At 41.9% G+C, this 15,974-nt stretch overlaps 1 protein-coding gene across 1 annotated transcript; it reads left to right on the plus strand.

Annotated features, from left to right (window-relative positions):
* Window positions 1–1,018: 1,018 nt before the first annotated feature.
* Window positions 1,019–2,790, plus strand: Ag5r (Antigen 5-related). Its single transcript, XM_017238263.3, has 2 exons — window positions 1,019–1,168; window positions 1,962–2,790. The coding sequence occupies exons 1-2, from the start codon at window positions 1,049–1,051 to the stop codon at window positions 2,616–2,618; spliced, it is 777 nt and encodes a 258-aa protein (XP_017093752.1). The 5' UTR covers window positions 1,019–1,048; the 3' UTR covers window positions 2,619–2,790.
* The last annotated feature ends 13,184 nt before the right edge of the window (window positions 2,791–15,974 follow it).

A 15,974-nucleotide genomic window follows, 5' to 3' on the forward strand; every position in this document is an offset into this window, starting at 1 on the left:
AAACAATCTCATAATCACCTCTGATGGCGCTATAACCATATCCGTCTGTCTGTTTCCGCGTGACTAGTCCAATCAAAACTCCCACTTTGAAGAATTTCGATTTTGCACACATCCTTCTTTTCTTTTCCTGCAAAATATACGTAAATCGGTTCGACCGAGATCAGTCAATTCTATCGTATAACACATCCATATAACGGATTGATCGGAAATAAAAAACTTTAAATATTGTGCAGATAACAGAAATTGGCCTGATAATAAAATTCGGACCGTATTCGGAAAAATAACGGGCGGCCAGCTACATATGCACAAATCCGATAATTGAAATTTTTTTTCGCTTTTTTGTCAGAAACTTTAAATTTTAGGGCAGTGGTCGGCACCCCAATACATTGATATGATTTAAACGCATTAGTGTTAGTAACGAATATCAGAGAGTAGGCTGTGAGCATGACGTTTCACACATTTATACTGTGTGTGTGTGGCAGAGCTCGGGCAGAGAAATTTCCTATGCCCTCGGGATAGGGCCGTGCCGACCACTGTTTTAGGGTAATAGAAAAAACATAGAAAATGTACAAATGTACATTGTACATTTAAGTTTTATTTCGACGTTTTTTTTTTTAAACATATTTGTATTACTATCAGCTGATAATGGAAAATTACTCACTGCAGAGGATTAAATAAAGTTTCGGTTTTGTTTTCATCTTTTTGCGTATTACTTGGGTGTACTGGCATAAACACCTGCCCTCATTATCGTAGAATTTAAAACAATCGGTTGTGATTACGAAGCCGAAGTTTAATTGTGTATCACTCCTATCGGATGACGTCTTTGGGGAAGATTGAACGATCCCTCTGTTGTTTGAGCATCCCACAAACACAAGGGGGTATACCTCACTCAGCTGCAAAACAATTGAGACATTTTGTTGACAAATATTTAATCAAATGTTGATAAAAACTGAGCAACCAAAGTTCCCCCCACATCGGCGGTGACGAGTTTTTTCCATAAAAGGAGGAGACGCTGCGAAAGGGCCAGCAATTACGTCTGGCAACCGAAATGCGCAATACCATTGTGACCACAGTCTGCCTCTTCTTGGCCCTGGGAGTCGCCTCCGCCACCGATTACTGCAAGGAGAGCTGCGGCGCCACCAAGAACCTGGGATGCGACAATAATGGAGTAAGTAACCTACGAAGAAACGCAATGAATCGTCATAAAGAGAATTAGCTGGTTTTAGGAGCTGAGTAAATTAGGGGGAAAAAGGTAGCAGAATTTTTAAAAAAGTATTTATAATGAACATTAACCAACACTAACCATAAAAATATTAGCTTTCTTTTCTGTTTAACACGAGAAATATTACCTTATCTTTTAGACAACATTACGTACATATGTATGTATATGTACCTGGCGTGTATACTTATAACTCATTTTAACAAGATCACTTAACAAGATAAACTTAAAGGCTCGAATTTAATTATATGACTGACAAATGGTAATGGCAAATCTTCTTGCTCTCACGAAACTCACAACGAAACATATCAGGTAAAGCTTATCTAAGAGCAAAAATATATTAAAAGCTTTATCATTTTCAAGACTCATTACGCTTTATCAACTCAGTAATTTCTTTATACTATGTAAGCTAGATAAGAGGGAATTCCATTAAAACATAATAATTAGACGCTTTCAAAGAAACAGAGGAGTCATTCTATTAAAAAATTTTGAATCTTTATGAGTTACGTATATTTATGCGTCAAATTCTACTATAGTGTTTTATGTGGCACCTCTGAAAATTTGGAAAATGGTTTAAAATCCCCTTGGGTTGAAATCAAACAATATTTCATGCAAAATGGTTTGAAATGTCATCATTTGAAATTCCGTCAAATTTGAAAAAGTGCTAAAAGATTTGAATGGAAAATGGGACACATTTTTTGGATTTTGAGTTATACATAATATAGTATGTCATTGTTTGCAGGCCTGGGACTCCAGCTGCCCCTCAGACGCCACCCTTCTAACCCTGAGTGCCGCCGAGAAGCAGGCAATCGTAGTCAGGACGAACGAGTACCGGAACATTATCGCTGGGGGTTTGAACGCCAACCTGAGTGCCGCGTGCCGCATGTCCACCATTAAGTGGAACGAAGAGCTGGCCTACCTAGCCTCCCTCAATGTGAAGAGTTGCGCTATGCGGCATGACGGATGCCACAACACAGACGCCTTCGACTGGTCTGGCCAGAACCTGGCTTGGATGGGCTGGTACAATCCCCTCAATGTGACCCATTATGTGCAGTGGGGCGTCGATATGTGGTATAGTGAAGCAGTCTACACGAAGCAGGCCTACGTCGACGCCTATCCCTCAAACTACCAGGGTCCGGCCATCGGTCACTTTACCGTCCTGGTGGCGGACCGGAACACGGACGTTGGCTGTGCAGTGTCAACGTACTCCGTGTCCGGCCAACCCTACAAGGCCTTCCTCATGGCCTGCAATTACGCGGCCACCAACGTTATAGGCATCAAGATGTACAGCTCCTGCCCCAAAGCTCCCGCCTCCAAGTGTACGACGGGCACCAATCCCAGCTACAAATATCTGTGCAGCTCTAAAGAGGTCTACGACGTCAACAATCTCTTTTATTAATTGAGTGTTTTCTCCAAATATAAACACATATGTATGTATGTCGGCCGAAAAAAGATTTTTGGAGATTTTGTAAGAAAAGACAAGGGCTAAGTCTTATGGGTGTTTTCTACCTTGTAAAGTAAAAAAAAATAAATTTTTTCATACATATGTATGTAATGTTATTGCAGAAAAATATTTTGTCTGGAGACTAGCTAGTCCCCACAAGCCCCCCCAAGTGAATGAAAAACATTTCATATTGAAATATTCGAAATATTTTTTTATACAAAAAATTCTCCCAAACTGATAAACTTTTGACATTTGTTTTGACAAAAGTTATCTAATTAAATTATATAATTACGATCGTGATATAGGGATAATAGTGATGTTAAATACGTATATGATTGCTTAAATTTAAGCAATTTCTTTAATTTTTGTTTTAAGACCAATAAATGTTGTAGGGTTAAGGTTGTGTTGCAGTTTGGGCCGATTGGTGGTGGTTTTTTTATTAAGTAAGTGGGTGTGGGTTATGTTGGTGTGCCCTAGCTCTATTCCTGTAAATTTAATTGTAAAAGTATGGCATTTCTTAGGGTTTATTTAAGGCTTAAATATTTCGGCTGTGTATATGGAGGAGTATTGTGGTAGTATAGTATTCGATTATCGAATTTTTTTTTTGCACTGTATCATACTCCGTCCGCTGATTTTAATCCATAAGAATAGAGAAAGTGTCGGTTTGTGTATTTTTTAGTTAATTGAATTGTAGTTGGTAGAGTTGGTATGGTTGAGTGGTAGATTTTTTTAGGTTGATATACATGAAGGTGTAAGCCTTTGTCGTATATGATTGTGCTTGTGTTGCAGCCGAATTTTTATTCCCGGTACTCGGAGCGTACAAGGGTACATTGCACTATTGGCAAAAAGTCCCAAATTGCCGCTTTTTTTTTTTTTTACCATTTTTGAAGATAGAAACACGAAACTTTGTACATATACCTAAAAAATAATGATAGATTTCGGTTTTATACCGATTTTTATACCCTTGCAGAGGGTATTATAATTTTGTCCAAAAGTGTGCATCGCAGTGAAGGAGTCATCTCCGACCCTTTAAAGTATATATGTATATTCTTGATCAGGATAACCTCCTGAGTCTCTCAGTTTTAAAGCTATCGTCTTGAAACTTTGCACACACCCTTTTTTCCTCTGCACGCAATATATAAGACGGAACGGCCGGGATCGGCCGACTATATCTCATAGCTGCCATATAACTGATTGATCGGAAATGGTATAACTTTGGTGTTTTTAGAGTTAGAGAGTTCAAATTTGACACGAGAGCTATCTTTGGCAAAAAATTACGACATGCCAAATTTCATAAGGATCGGCCGACTATATCTTATAGCTGCTATATAACTGAACGATCGGAAATGACCCAACTTTCGTGTTTTTGAAGATAGATTGCTGAAACTTAGTACAGATTCTATTTTTGGTCAGTTGAGCCAACCTACCAAATTTCATTAGGGTCGGCCGACTATATCCTATAGCTGCCATATAACTGAACGATCGGAAATGGTATTTGGTAGAAATATCAACTTTCGTATTTTTGAAGATAGAAGCTTGGGACTTTTTTATACCCTTGCAGAGGGTATTATAATTTTGGTCAAAAGTGTGCAACGCAGTGAAGGAGACATCTCCGACCCTTTAAAGTATATATATTCTTGATCAGGATCACCTCCTGAGTTGATATGAGCATGTCCGTCTGTCTGTCGGTCCGTCTGCCTGTCTATTTCTACGCGAACTAGTCTCCCAGTTTTAAAGCTATCGACTTGAAACTTTGCACACACCCTTCTTTCCTTTGCACGCAGTAATAAGTCGGAACGGCCCGGATCGGACGACTATATCCTTTAGCTGCCGTATAACTGATTGATCGGAAATGGTATAACTTTGGTGTTTTTAAAGTTAGAGTTCAAATTTTAGGTGAGAGCTATTTTTGGCAAAATAATACAACATGCCAAATTTCGTAACGATCGGCCGACTATATTCTATAGCTGCCATATAACTGATTGATCGGAAATGGTATAACTTTTTTGTTTTCAAAGTTAGAAAGTTCACGACTTACATAATTTTACACGAGAGCTATTTTTGGCAGAATAATACGACATGCCAAATTTCATAATGATCGGCCGACTATATCCTAAAGCTGCCATATAACTGAACGATCGGAAGTGACCCAAGAAGATTTTGAAGATAGAAAGATAGAAAGCTGGTAGTGTTTTTGAAGATAGAAAGCTGGAACTTGGTACAGATTTTAGTTTTGGTCAGATAATCCGACCTACTAAATTTCATAACGATCGGTCGACTATATCTTATAGCTGCAATATAACTGAACGATCGAAAATGGTTTTTGGTAGAAATATCAACTTTGGTATTTTTGAAGATAGAAGCGTGGGACTTTTTGTTAAATATTTTATTGTAATTAATTGGTTTTATTATGATATTCTCATAAGGAGCGGCCCACTATATCCGATGTTTGCGATATACATATGTCCGGTTTTAACTGCAAGGGTATATCAACTTCGGTTCCGCCCAAAGTAAGCTTTTCTTTCTTGTTAGTCATCAGCGCGGTTTGAGCCATCAAACCCGTAGCTGACACTTAATTTTCAATGCGTTGTTTGCGAATGAACATATATGTTCATACGTATATTTACGTTTTTATGCATTTCAAATATGCGGTCAGAAGAATGATTTGATGAAGTCTGCAGCGATACTTCAACTTTAGATTCATATTAAGTTATTTTATCTTGTTCTTGTCTGCATTTTAATTTACTTTTTGTAACTTCCGAATAAGGGATATAAATATCGCATCTGTGGAGCTGATTCATTTTTTTTATATTAATATAAATATTGTTGTTTTTTTAAAATTTTTTTCAATTAAAAAAGCTAAATCATTTTTTGGACATATTGTTGTCATATCTTTCGGCTTAAATTGGTTCATCATACCAGCGGTATTTTCTCTATTTAATGATTTTTACAGTAGAGGAAAAGTGTCACCCGTTTTAAATTTTTTGGCCAATGAATCTTTAGTTTTATCGAACAGATCAGATGTCGATTTTTTCTTTAACCTTTGTACTGCCTCAGTGTGCGAGGGCTTTCTGATAAATAACCGACCTCAACGTGAAGCTAGCGGTACATCTGAAAAAAAGTTTATACTTGTGCATATGTGCATATTATAATAACTACTCGCCAAAATTTCAGAAATTTATCTTGCGCAATAATCTGTTGACAGTCGTTTTTGTGAGTCGGTGATTTCGGTTTCGGTGATTTGGAAAAAATTGAATATCGAGCTGTAATTAAATTTTTGTTTTTGAAAGGCAATACGCCTTCACAAATCAAAGATGAGTTGGACTCTGTGTATGGTGACTCTGCACCGTCGTTTACTACCGTAAAATTTTGGGCAGCTGAATTTAAATGTGGTTGCAGTAGCTTGGAAGATGATGAACGTCCTGGGCGTCCAAAAACTGTAACCACTAACGATAACATCGCTAAAGTTCATCAATTGGTATTAGACGACCGCCGGATTAAAGTTAGGGAAATAGCTGAGATTATGAAGAAGTCAAAAGAACGTGTTTGTTATATATTAAACAACAATTATATATATTATATATATTATATATTATATATATATATGTTATTAAAAAACAACCTAAAGCTGTGTATTCGGCTGGGAAAGTGATGGCGAGTGTTTTTTGGGACAGCCATGGAATTATTTTTATCGACTATCATGAAAAACGGAAAAACTATAACAGGAGCATACTACGCATCATTATTGGACAAGCTATTTCGACAAGAAATTTCGAAAAATCGGGCACATTTGCAAAAAAGAAAGTCTTGTTCCACCAAGACAACATCGATTTTCGCCATGGCGAAAATCCACGAATTGCGGTTCGAACTGCTTGACCATCCACCTTATTCACCGGATCTAGCACCAAGCGACTTTTTTTTGTTTCCTCAACTTAAAACTGCGCTCGGCGGCCAGAGATTTTCGTTAAATGAGTAGGCAATCTCTTTCGTGAACTCGTTTCATTTTGCAGACAAAGACGTCATGTAGGGTTGCAGAGATGGGAGCATCGCTGGGAGAAGTGTGTGGAGTTACACGGAGACTAAGCAGAAAAAAAAAAAAAATTTTGAAAAAGTCGCGTTCATCATGGTTAGGTCGGTTATTTATCAGACAGCCCTCGTATGTCAATCGTTTGCGAACAGGCTTTTCGCGTGGAATATCATCTTTAAGAAACTTAATTTTTAAAGATGATGCGAGCGAGCATTCTGTTGCATTTTGGCAAATTAGTGTTAATGAATCCAAAGAAAAGGCTGAGTTTATCTTTTATTATGGTTTGCTGGACATCACTTAATTAAGCCTCATCAATATTTTGCAAAACAAACTGCTGCACAGCAGCTACACTTACACAGAACACTACAAGTTACACTCCACAGAAACACAGATACATTTGTAGGCAGCGTCCTAAAAACATACCAACAACACATTGTACGATTGGACAACATAACACATGTACATGTACTACATACCTTGACGATTAAATTCCATATTTAAGGTTTTTTGTTTAATTTACAATTTGAAGATAAAACTCACAGAAAAAATCATAAACTTTCTCGCCAAAATCTTTTTTTAAAATGACCAGATCATAGTCTTTAAATATGGAAAAACAACAAAATACCAACGAAGTCTAACATTTTTTAAAAATATGTTTCAGTATTCTTGAAGTATTCTAATTCAGAAAATAAAGTCAATTTAATAATACGGAAAAAAGAAAAATGTAAAAATTCCGCTATTTGGGACTTTTTGCCCATAGTGCAACGGCTACAAAAGTGGAATTGTACAATATCTTTAACTTCTCGACATGCTTTTTGTAGCTTTAACATAAGTAAATAATAATTGTCATGAAACAGTTTAAGTTCTCTTCGTTTAATAAATTTTACCAATTTATAACCATTTGCAGGAATCAACATTGGACCAATGGTGGCCGGTGTGATCGGAGCCCGGAAGCCGCAGTACGAAATATGGGGCAACACGGTAAATGTGGCTAGCAGAATGGACTCAACTGGAGTCTCAGGGTACTCCCAAGTTACCCAGGAGGTGGTCGACAGTCTGGTGGGCTCCCACTTTGAGTTTCGGTGAGCTGACAACATGAACCCAAATAAACCTGTCCTTAAATAAAAAACCATTTCGTTTCAGATGTCGGTATGGGTATGGGTATGGGTATGGGTATGGGTATGGGTATGGGTATGGGTATGGGTATGGGTATGGGTATGGGTATGGGTATGGGTATGGGTATGGGTATGGGTATGGGTATGGGTATGGGTATGGGTATGGGTATGGGTATGGGTATGGGTATGGGTATGACTTGCTAAAATATATAAAATATAGAGATTGTAGAAAAAAAATCGTAAAACACACGAGTGAATAGGAAAGCAATAGACACGTTTATATTATTGCTTGGCAATTGTAATAGAATTCGTTGATTATCGTTTTTCAATTATTTTTATACTGATCTCCAATTTTATTCCTACATATTTGATTCCACATATTCCTACTATTTTAAACGACTTTGATTGCACATATTCATATAGAATTATAGGTCAAAGAATAGTCATATACATACATAGCTTGCTAGTAAAACAATTGAAAATTATATATACCAGAATCATATCTATATATATAAAAATGCTTTGTTCGTATCTACGTCATTTATAGACTTGAAAAGTTCCCAACATGCGTAGACGTTCCAGCTCGGTTTATGTCTACTTTTGATGTTGATAGCTTATCTGCGTTTGCGAATGTTTAGGTGAGGGGCCGTTGTGCCGCTCACCTGAAGAACGCATCCGCGCTAAAGAGCGCACCCGCGCTAAAGAGCGCACCCGCGCTAAAGAGCGCGTCCACACTCGCCCCTCTGTGCCCTCTCTTCTCGCTCGTTGGTTGTCGTCGATCTCTTTCTTGTACTAGTTTTTAAGATTAATTCGATGTACGCAGCCAATAAAGCTGAACGCGTTTTTATACTCAACTGAAGACGCCCCCGACTTCTGATTTTTCAACCCCCATCCTGGAATCTTTTTGCGGACTCAACGCCCCCCTACACAGTTTGGTCCTTCGAGCCGGATTCAGGATATTCAGGATATTTTGGATCCACCAGCAGTTCAGGCATTGTTCCGCCAAAAGATAAGTACATTTTTCCGTCCCCATCTCTCTGCCGGTCTTCAGCAGTGATCCGAACATTAAATTTCGTTCACACTGCTGCAAGATTGTTTTTCCCTCCGTGTCAACTCCAAGTCCGAGTTTTCCGACACAACGGCAGGTTGAGTTTTTCTAATAATCTATAATAATCTTAAAATTCGGCAAATTTTTCTATCCGTCTCCGTTTTGTGTGCTGCCCATATTCCTCGCCGTTTTCGGCCTCTCCGTTATTCATTCGCTTGCCAACGGTCGAGGCATATGTGCATCCGCATACATACATACATACGCACATACATATTTTTTTGGTGCAATTAATCCGCGAAAAATTCGCAAGTGAACAGTGAAATTGTGTGGTGACAAAAAGAAGGCATAATTAATATTGGCCACCGGTGTGAATTAGTTCCGGAATTTCCAAATTCACCGAACAGTCCGCCGCTGTCGTAATATTTGTTTTTTATCTTCCTCAATCCGTGTCATTTTTTACACCACACAACTTTTCTGTTTCCCCAATTATACAGTCCACTTATCAAAGCTCCACTGTGCCAACATATGCCCACATGCCCTTACTTATATCCGTACCTGCAGGCATTTCCACATATGTATCTCCAAATATTTTCTGCCTCCGATTTCAGGAAATATATAACCGATAAAATTTAACCATACAGTCCACTTCTCGACGTTCCACTGTACCATCGTATGCCCACATGCCCTTGCCCTACTTGCATGTATGCCCATATATTTCTCAATATTTTCTGCCTCCAGTTCCAGGAAATATATAACCAAACAAACCAAACAAAAAAAATCAATTAATTATAAATTTATTTATTTATATTTATAACTACAAAATTTATTTATTTCGTATTTTTCCGTCCGAGCAAAGGGCCAGGGTTTTTTAATTTCCCTTTCCGGCCACTCAATAATTAAGGTAAAAAATTTAATTATCGAAAGAGGAAAAAATTATAATTAAATAATTTAATTGTCAATCGGCTTTCTGAACCTAGCCGCGGTTTCAATTCCACCGTTCCAGCTTCGGGTTACTTAACCTCCATTGATTAAAAATTGAAATTCTCAACTCCACCCGTCTGTTTCCAAAATAATTAAATCCGACAATTAGGCAAAAATTAATTATTTATTTTCTCTCTGTGTTAAATACAAGCCAAGGTCAAGTCCACCTTTCCGGCTCCGCAAATTCGAAAATAGTTAGGAATTAAATATTTACGTACGAGCCATACTGGTCGAAATATACATATATCGACAGTCATCAATTATTTTTCCGAACGAGCACGAATTTTCCGGTCCTTTTCCATTTTCCGCTCCGGCATTTTTCCTAACCTTACTCCTACTCCGCATCTGGCAACATCCGCCTAGAATCTCGACAAACCTTGGCCCATCTGGGTTTTTTTTTGGCTTCCTGAAGTTTCTCCCACATCCGAATTGTGCCGTTTCCGACGTTCCTCTCGACATCGGCGCTAATAATTCCCACTTGGCCTTGCAATCGCATTTCGTCCGAGATCTCACCGGGCTCATCACATTAGTGACCGGCTACCGGCTACCGGCTACCGGCTACCGAATTGGTGTCTGAGAATGCCCACGGGAGACGACCAAAAGCCACGTCCGATCCCGACCATCCGTTTGGAGAGATCTCGATCCGCTTCTCCGCGGACGCCTCTTTTAAAGCCTAAGGCGTACAGTGCCATTCCAAGGGCGAAAAGTGACGAATCCGTCAACACGAGCTCCGGTCCTTCACAGAGGCAGACTCGTTCCGTTGCAAAAATGGCTCAAAGTGCGGTCGACGTGGCGCTGAAGAAGTTCATCGCCACTTCAGATCGAGTTAGCCAATTTGAGGCCAACATTAATACTCCGGCCGCCAGAGAAACGGAAGTGGGCTCCCAATACATGTGCGAAGTCCACCGGGACCAAATTCGGGCACTGTGGGAGAAGGTGGAGAAAAGCTATGAGAGCTGCTCCGATTTGCTAGCTGAGTCCGACGACAATGCGGCCATCTCGACAGTGCTGGAATCGAAGTACAGCTACTGCTACTCCGTCTATTCGAGGTGTATTGCCCAGCTTCGAGAGAGAATTGCTTCCCATACCACTCCGGCTTCCGTCAACGTTCACACGCCCGCGTCTACAGGCTGCCGGTTACCTCCGGTGGATACCGAGGTCTTCGCGGGTGATTATCTTCGGTGGCCCACCTTCCGAGACTTGTTTACGGCCATTTACATCCAAAACTCGCGGCTCACCCCGGTGGAGAAGTTGTTCCACTTATTGTCCAAAACAAGTGGTGACGCCCACGCCATTGTTTCTAAGGCTCCGCTTACCCATGAGGGGTTTGTCGTCGCTTGGCAAAGCCTCACAGACCGCTTTGAGAACCGGCGGCTATTGGTCAATAGCCAGTTGAAAATCCTTTTCAACCTCCAGGCTATTTCACAAGAGTCCGGGGTCGCGCTGAAGGAGCTGCAAGCCACCATTCAGAGTTGTCTGACAGCCCTAGCAATGTCCGCCATAAATGTTGAGGCTTGGGACTGTCTCCTGGTATTTATGATTTCGTCAAAGCTCCCTAAAGTCACACTTTCCATGTGGGAGCAATCCGTACATAATAAGGCCGAGATTCCAACATGGAAGGAATTAGATAACTTCCTGACAGAGCGCCATCGCACTCTGGAGGCCATCGACGACGTCAGGCCTAGTGGCTCCGTGCAATTTCCGCCAAGGTCGGGACTTCCTACTGCCCCTGCTCGGAGGCTCACTTCATACGAGACTCGAGTGGTTCCGAGCCAAAAGAGCTGCGATCTCTGTGCGAGGGAGGACCACCCCATTCGCTTATGTCCGCGTTTCCTAGAAATGGATGTAAATGGGCGCTCTGATTACATAAGGAGGAAGCAGTTATGTTTAAACTGTTTTGCCCGAGGGCACCAGCAGCGAGACTGCACGAGCGCTCATACCTGCTCCACATGCCACAGCAGACACCACACCCTCTTGCACCGCGGCAATCCATTCGCAACCGCTCCAAGTCCGCCTACGCAGCTTACCGCTCCAAGTCCGCCTACGTCAACAAACGGCTCCGAGGATCAGTCGAATGTGCAGGTGTGTTTCGCTTCCGGGTCAGGAGCCGTCCTACTGGGCACGGCCCTTATCAACGTGTGCCATTTGGGGTGCACCGTCCAAGCACGAGCACTGATAGACTCAGGCTCCGAAGCGACGTTCATAACGGAGCGACTGTTCAACCTCGTCAAACCTCCCTTCAAGACGATTCAAGCCCAAGTTTCCGGCCTTAATCAGACCATTTCCGCGCAGTCTACAAAATTGTGCCATTTCTCCATTCGGTCGCCGTCTAGACCCGGGCTACAATTAGAGACTGCGGCTTACGTTCTTCCGCAGTTGGCAGGAAATCTGCCATCATATCCGATTTCGCGAGATCGTCTCAAGGGGCTGCCCAATATTACCCTGGCGGACCCCAACTTCTTTGAGAGCTCCCAAGTCGATGTGTTATTAGGAGCTGACATTCTTCCGTCCATTCTCCTCGGTAATTCCAAGGCTAATATCTGCGGGTCGCTTCTCGGTCAGGAGACCATTTTCGGATGGGTGCTGACAGGCCCATTATCTCCAGCCAACCCCCGCAGCGTGTCTGTTTTTTCCGCACGAGTTGCCCGCAGCCTCGGTGACTCACTGGTTCAGGGTTCCGATTCCGGATGCGAGCATAATTCTGTTACGACTCCTTCTCCGATTTACACATCGCATCACGCTGCACCGTGGCAATCAGCTGATGATCCGACTGATCCGGGTCTAATTCTAGATTCCAAGGTCATATTCAGCACGATGTCGCCACGCCCACGCAACGCCCCGTCACTGGAAAGCAGATGTACTCGAGGTACACTATCCTACCGATGCCGAGTCTGCAATGGGAGTCATCCGTTGAAGAAGTGTCGGCGCTTCCTACGCCTTAGTGCCGAGGAGCGGCTCCGAGCGGTTCTCGTGAACCGCTATTGCTCGAGCTGCCTGGCCCACGAGCACTCCGACGGATCCTGTCGGCGTGGGGACGGCTGTAAGACGTGTGGTCAGGATCACCACACGCTGCTGCACCCCGGGAACAAGGAGCACCGGTCACCGCCCGCGGGAGACAGTACACGGGGTGTCTCGCTCTCTCGTCGGCCGTCATCCGCCAACTCCCGGCGCGGTTCGGGTGCTTCTCCCCCTGCGTCCGCCATTTTCCGGCATTCCCAAACCGATCCACGGCCGCCGACTTCAAGACACTCTTCGATAACTCCTCGGCATTCTTCCGCCACTGGCCGGCAGCCATCAAGCGCTCCACTGCTTTCGTCCGCCACTCATCGGGTGCCGCCCACCGCTCTTCAGCCCGCGTCATCCGCGCCTAGGCAACTTTCCGCCTCTCCTCGAGGGCCCCCGCAGGACGCGCTCGCTGCGCCCACCCTATCGTCGCTGCTGAGACGGAACAGCGTCAACATCGGGACCCGGATTTTCGACACGGGGGCCTTCATCGACCCGTGTACGCCCTCTAGCTGCAGTGACGCATAGCTAGCGACGAGGGATCTGTTGCAACCCGAGCGATTGCAAGGGGGGGGAGAATGTTTAGGTGAGGGGCCGTTGTGCCGCTCACCTGAAGAACGCATCCGCGCTAAAGAGCGCACCCGCGCTAAAGAGCGCACCCGCGCTAAAGAGCGCGTCCACACTCGCCCCTCTGTGCCCTCTCTTCTCGCTCGTTGGTTGTCGTCGATCTCTTTCTTGTACTAGTTTTTAAGATTAATTCGATGTACGCAGCCAATAAAGCTGAACGCGTTTTTATACTCAACTGAAGACGCCCCCGACTTCTGATTTTTCAACCCCCATCCTGGAATCTTTTTGCGGACTCAACGCCCCCCTACACAGCGAATATATAAGTTTTTTTTGCGTTTCCCCGTGCCCCTACTTTTCTATTTAGGCAGACAGCTAAGAAGAAAATGTCAAATGAAAATGTCAGAAACGAAGTCATTAGAAACGAAGTCATGCCACCCAAGAAGTCGAATTTTGGTCGTCTTACTCGCAATACAAAAGCAAAAAGACGTAACATTTCGAATAGGACTGACGAAGAGCAGGCCTCCATTCGAGAGACTGAGCGGCTGAGAGCCACGCGGATGCACAACGCGGAGACAGCAGAAACGCGAGCAGCTAGCCTTGAGCGAACACGATTGAGAGTCTGGCAGTCGCGTTCTGCAGCAATCGATTTGATTCGGTCTCAAAATAATGAACGCGACAGGGCAAGGGTAGCTGAAGCGCGTTTACAGCTTGCAACAGATCGAAACCTGCAATACAATCGTCTTGCATTCCGATATAATCCAACTGTTGATTACAGCTCGAATCGCAATGTCGTTATTGGCCGGATGAATCAGGTCTGCACACACTGTCAGGCTCTCAAATTCAACAACGAACCAAAAGGATTGTGTTGCGCTTCCGGGAAAGTGAAATTGCCTCAACTTGAAGCACCACCAGAGCCTCTGCACTCTCTATTAGCTGGATCTACTGCTGAATCGAAGCATTTCCTGTCGAACATTAGGAAATACAACTCTTGCTTCCAAATGACGTCATTTGGTGCGGAAATTATAACTGCGCAATTCATGCCAACTTTTAAAATCAAAGGACAAATCTATCACAAAGCCGGATCCCTGCTTGCGTTCTCAGACACCGAACACAAATTTCTTCAAATGTACTTCATTGGTGATGATGGAGCTGAAGTCGATGCACGTTATGGAATCAGTACCTCGGTGAAGAAGCCCATTATTTCGCAGCTACAGAAGCTTTTTAACGAACGGAACCATTTGGTGCGTTTGTTCAAAACAGGCATCTATATGATGCCTTCGGATACCCATAAAATTGTCATTCATGCAGACAAAACGCCTGCTGGAGAACATATCAGGAGATACAATGCTCCAACTATAGACGAAGTGACAATTGTCATAGTCGGGGATCAGTTCAAACCTCGAGATATTGTTCTCCATCGACGAAACGATCGATTGGTAAACGTCGCATAAACTCACCGTTGTTACGATGCTTTGCAGTATCCACTCATCTTCTGGGATGGTGCCGATGGATATCATTTCAATGTGAGGATGGTAGATCCAGTCAATGGTGTAGAAACGCATAAAAAGTGCAGCGCGATAAACTTTTACTCATACCGATTAATGGTTCGGAGGACCGATGACAATCATATGTTGAAATGTCGTCAGTTGTTTCATCAGTACATTGTCGATATGTATGCAAAAATTGAAACAGAACGTTTGCTGTTTCTCCGATTGAATCAGACGAAACTTCGGTCCGAGGAATATATCCATCTGCGGGATGCTGTGATGAATGACCGTAATACAACCAACGTTGGAAAGCTCACGATTTTGCCATCCTCATACATAGGTAGTCCACGAAAATTATTCTTTTTTGTTTGACTTATTTCTTATGCGTGCAACCATAATATGCCACAGCGAAACGTGGCAGGGTACTGCTAGTAATAAAATATAAATGTAAGAAAAACTATGATACGATATGAATTTATGAAAACACAATTTTATAAAAAGGTCCAAAGTAAGCTAATTATAGGATCTGAATTTTAGCTATAGATAACCGGTACTTAGTATTTACATATACTCTCATTGCTTTTACGTTAGTTTCACTTTAGAGACACAAAACAAATACAAAACTTTATTTTATCATGTAAGACAGATTTAGCATTTAATTTTGAAACGATATTTATGGCTTTTACTTAAAAAATGTTTTATTATGTCGTTCATTGTTATTGTTATTGTCAAATACCAAAATCGTAAAAAAAATAAATTAATTCACTGGTACAGGTAATAATATAGGCATGAAATTTGTTAGTAAAACTAAAAATCAGAAGTAGAATCTTACGAGATTGATTTTTAAAATTAGCAAAATCTATTATGTTTAAATAATTGGCTCTGAAATATGGAAACATGCAATTTATTTTTAGAATATACTTGAAATAGTTTAGGAAAAAACCTATATTCTTACTAAATGTACTTTCCACAAACAAAATGGCCTGTTTTCCGGTGACTCCCTGGACCCGGTTGCTTTCCCTTCACTTGTATTAATCCAAAAAAAAAAAAAATATTTGAATAATATTTGACTGCTCCTATGCT

The sequence above is a fragment of the Drosophila bipectinata genome, chromosome XR (assembly GCF_030179905.1).
Source record: "Drosophila bipectinata strain 14024-0381.07 chromosome XR, DbipHiC1v2, whole genome shotgun sequence".
NCBI classification, from domain to species: Eukaryota; Metazoa; Arthropoda; class Insecta; order Diptera; family Drosophilidae; genus Drosophila; species Drosophila bipectinata.

Bases quoted from the DNA above. Each gene is read 5' to 3' on its own strand.
- Ag5r (XM_017238263.3), top strand. From the start codon at position 1,049: ATGCGCAATACCATTGTGACCACAGTCTGCCTCTTCTTGGCCCTGGGA. The intron at 1,169-1,961 runs GTAAGTAACCTA...CATTGTTTGCAG, and splicing joins TGGGATGCGACAATAATGGA to GCCTGGGACTCCAGCTGCCC.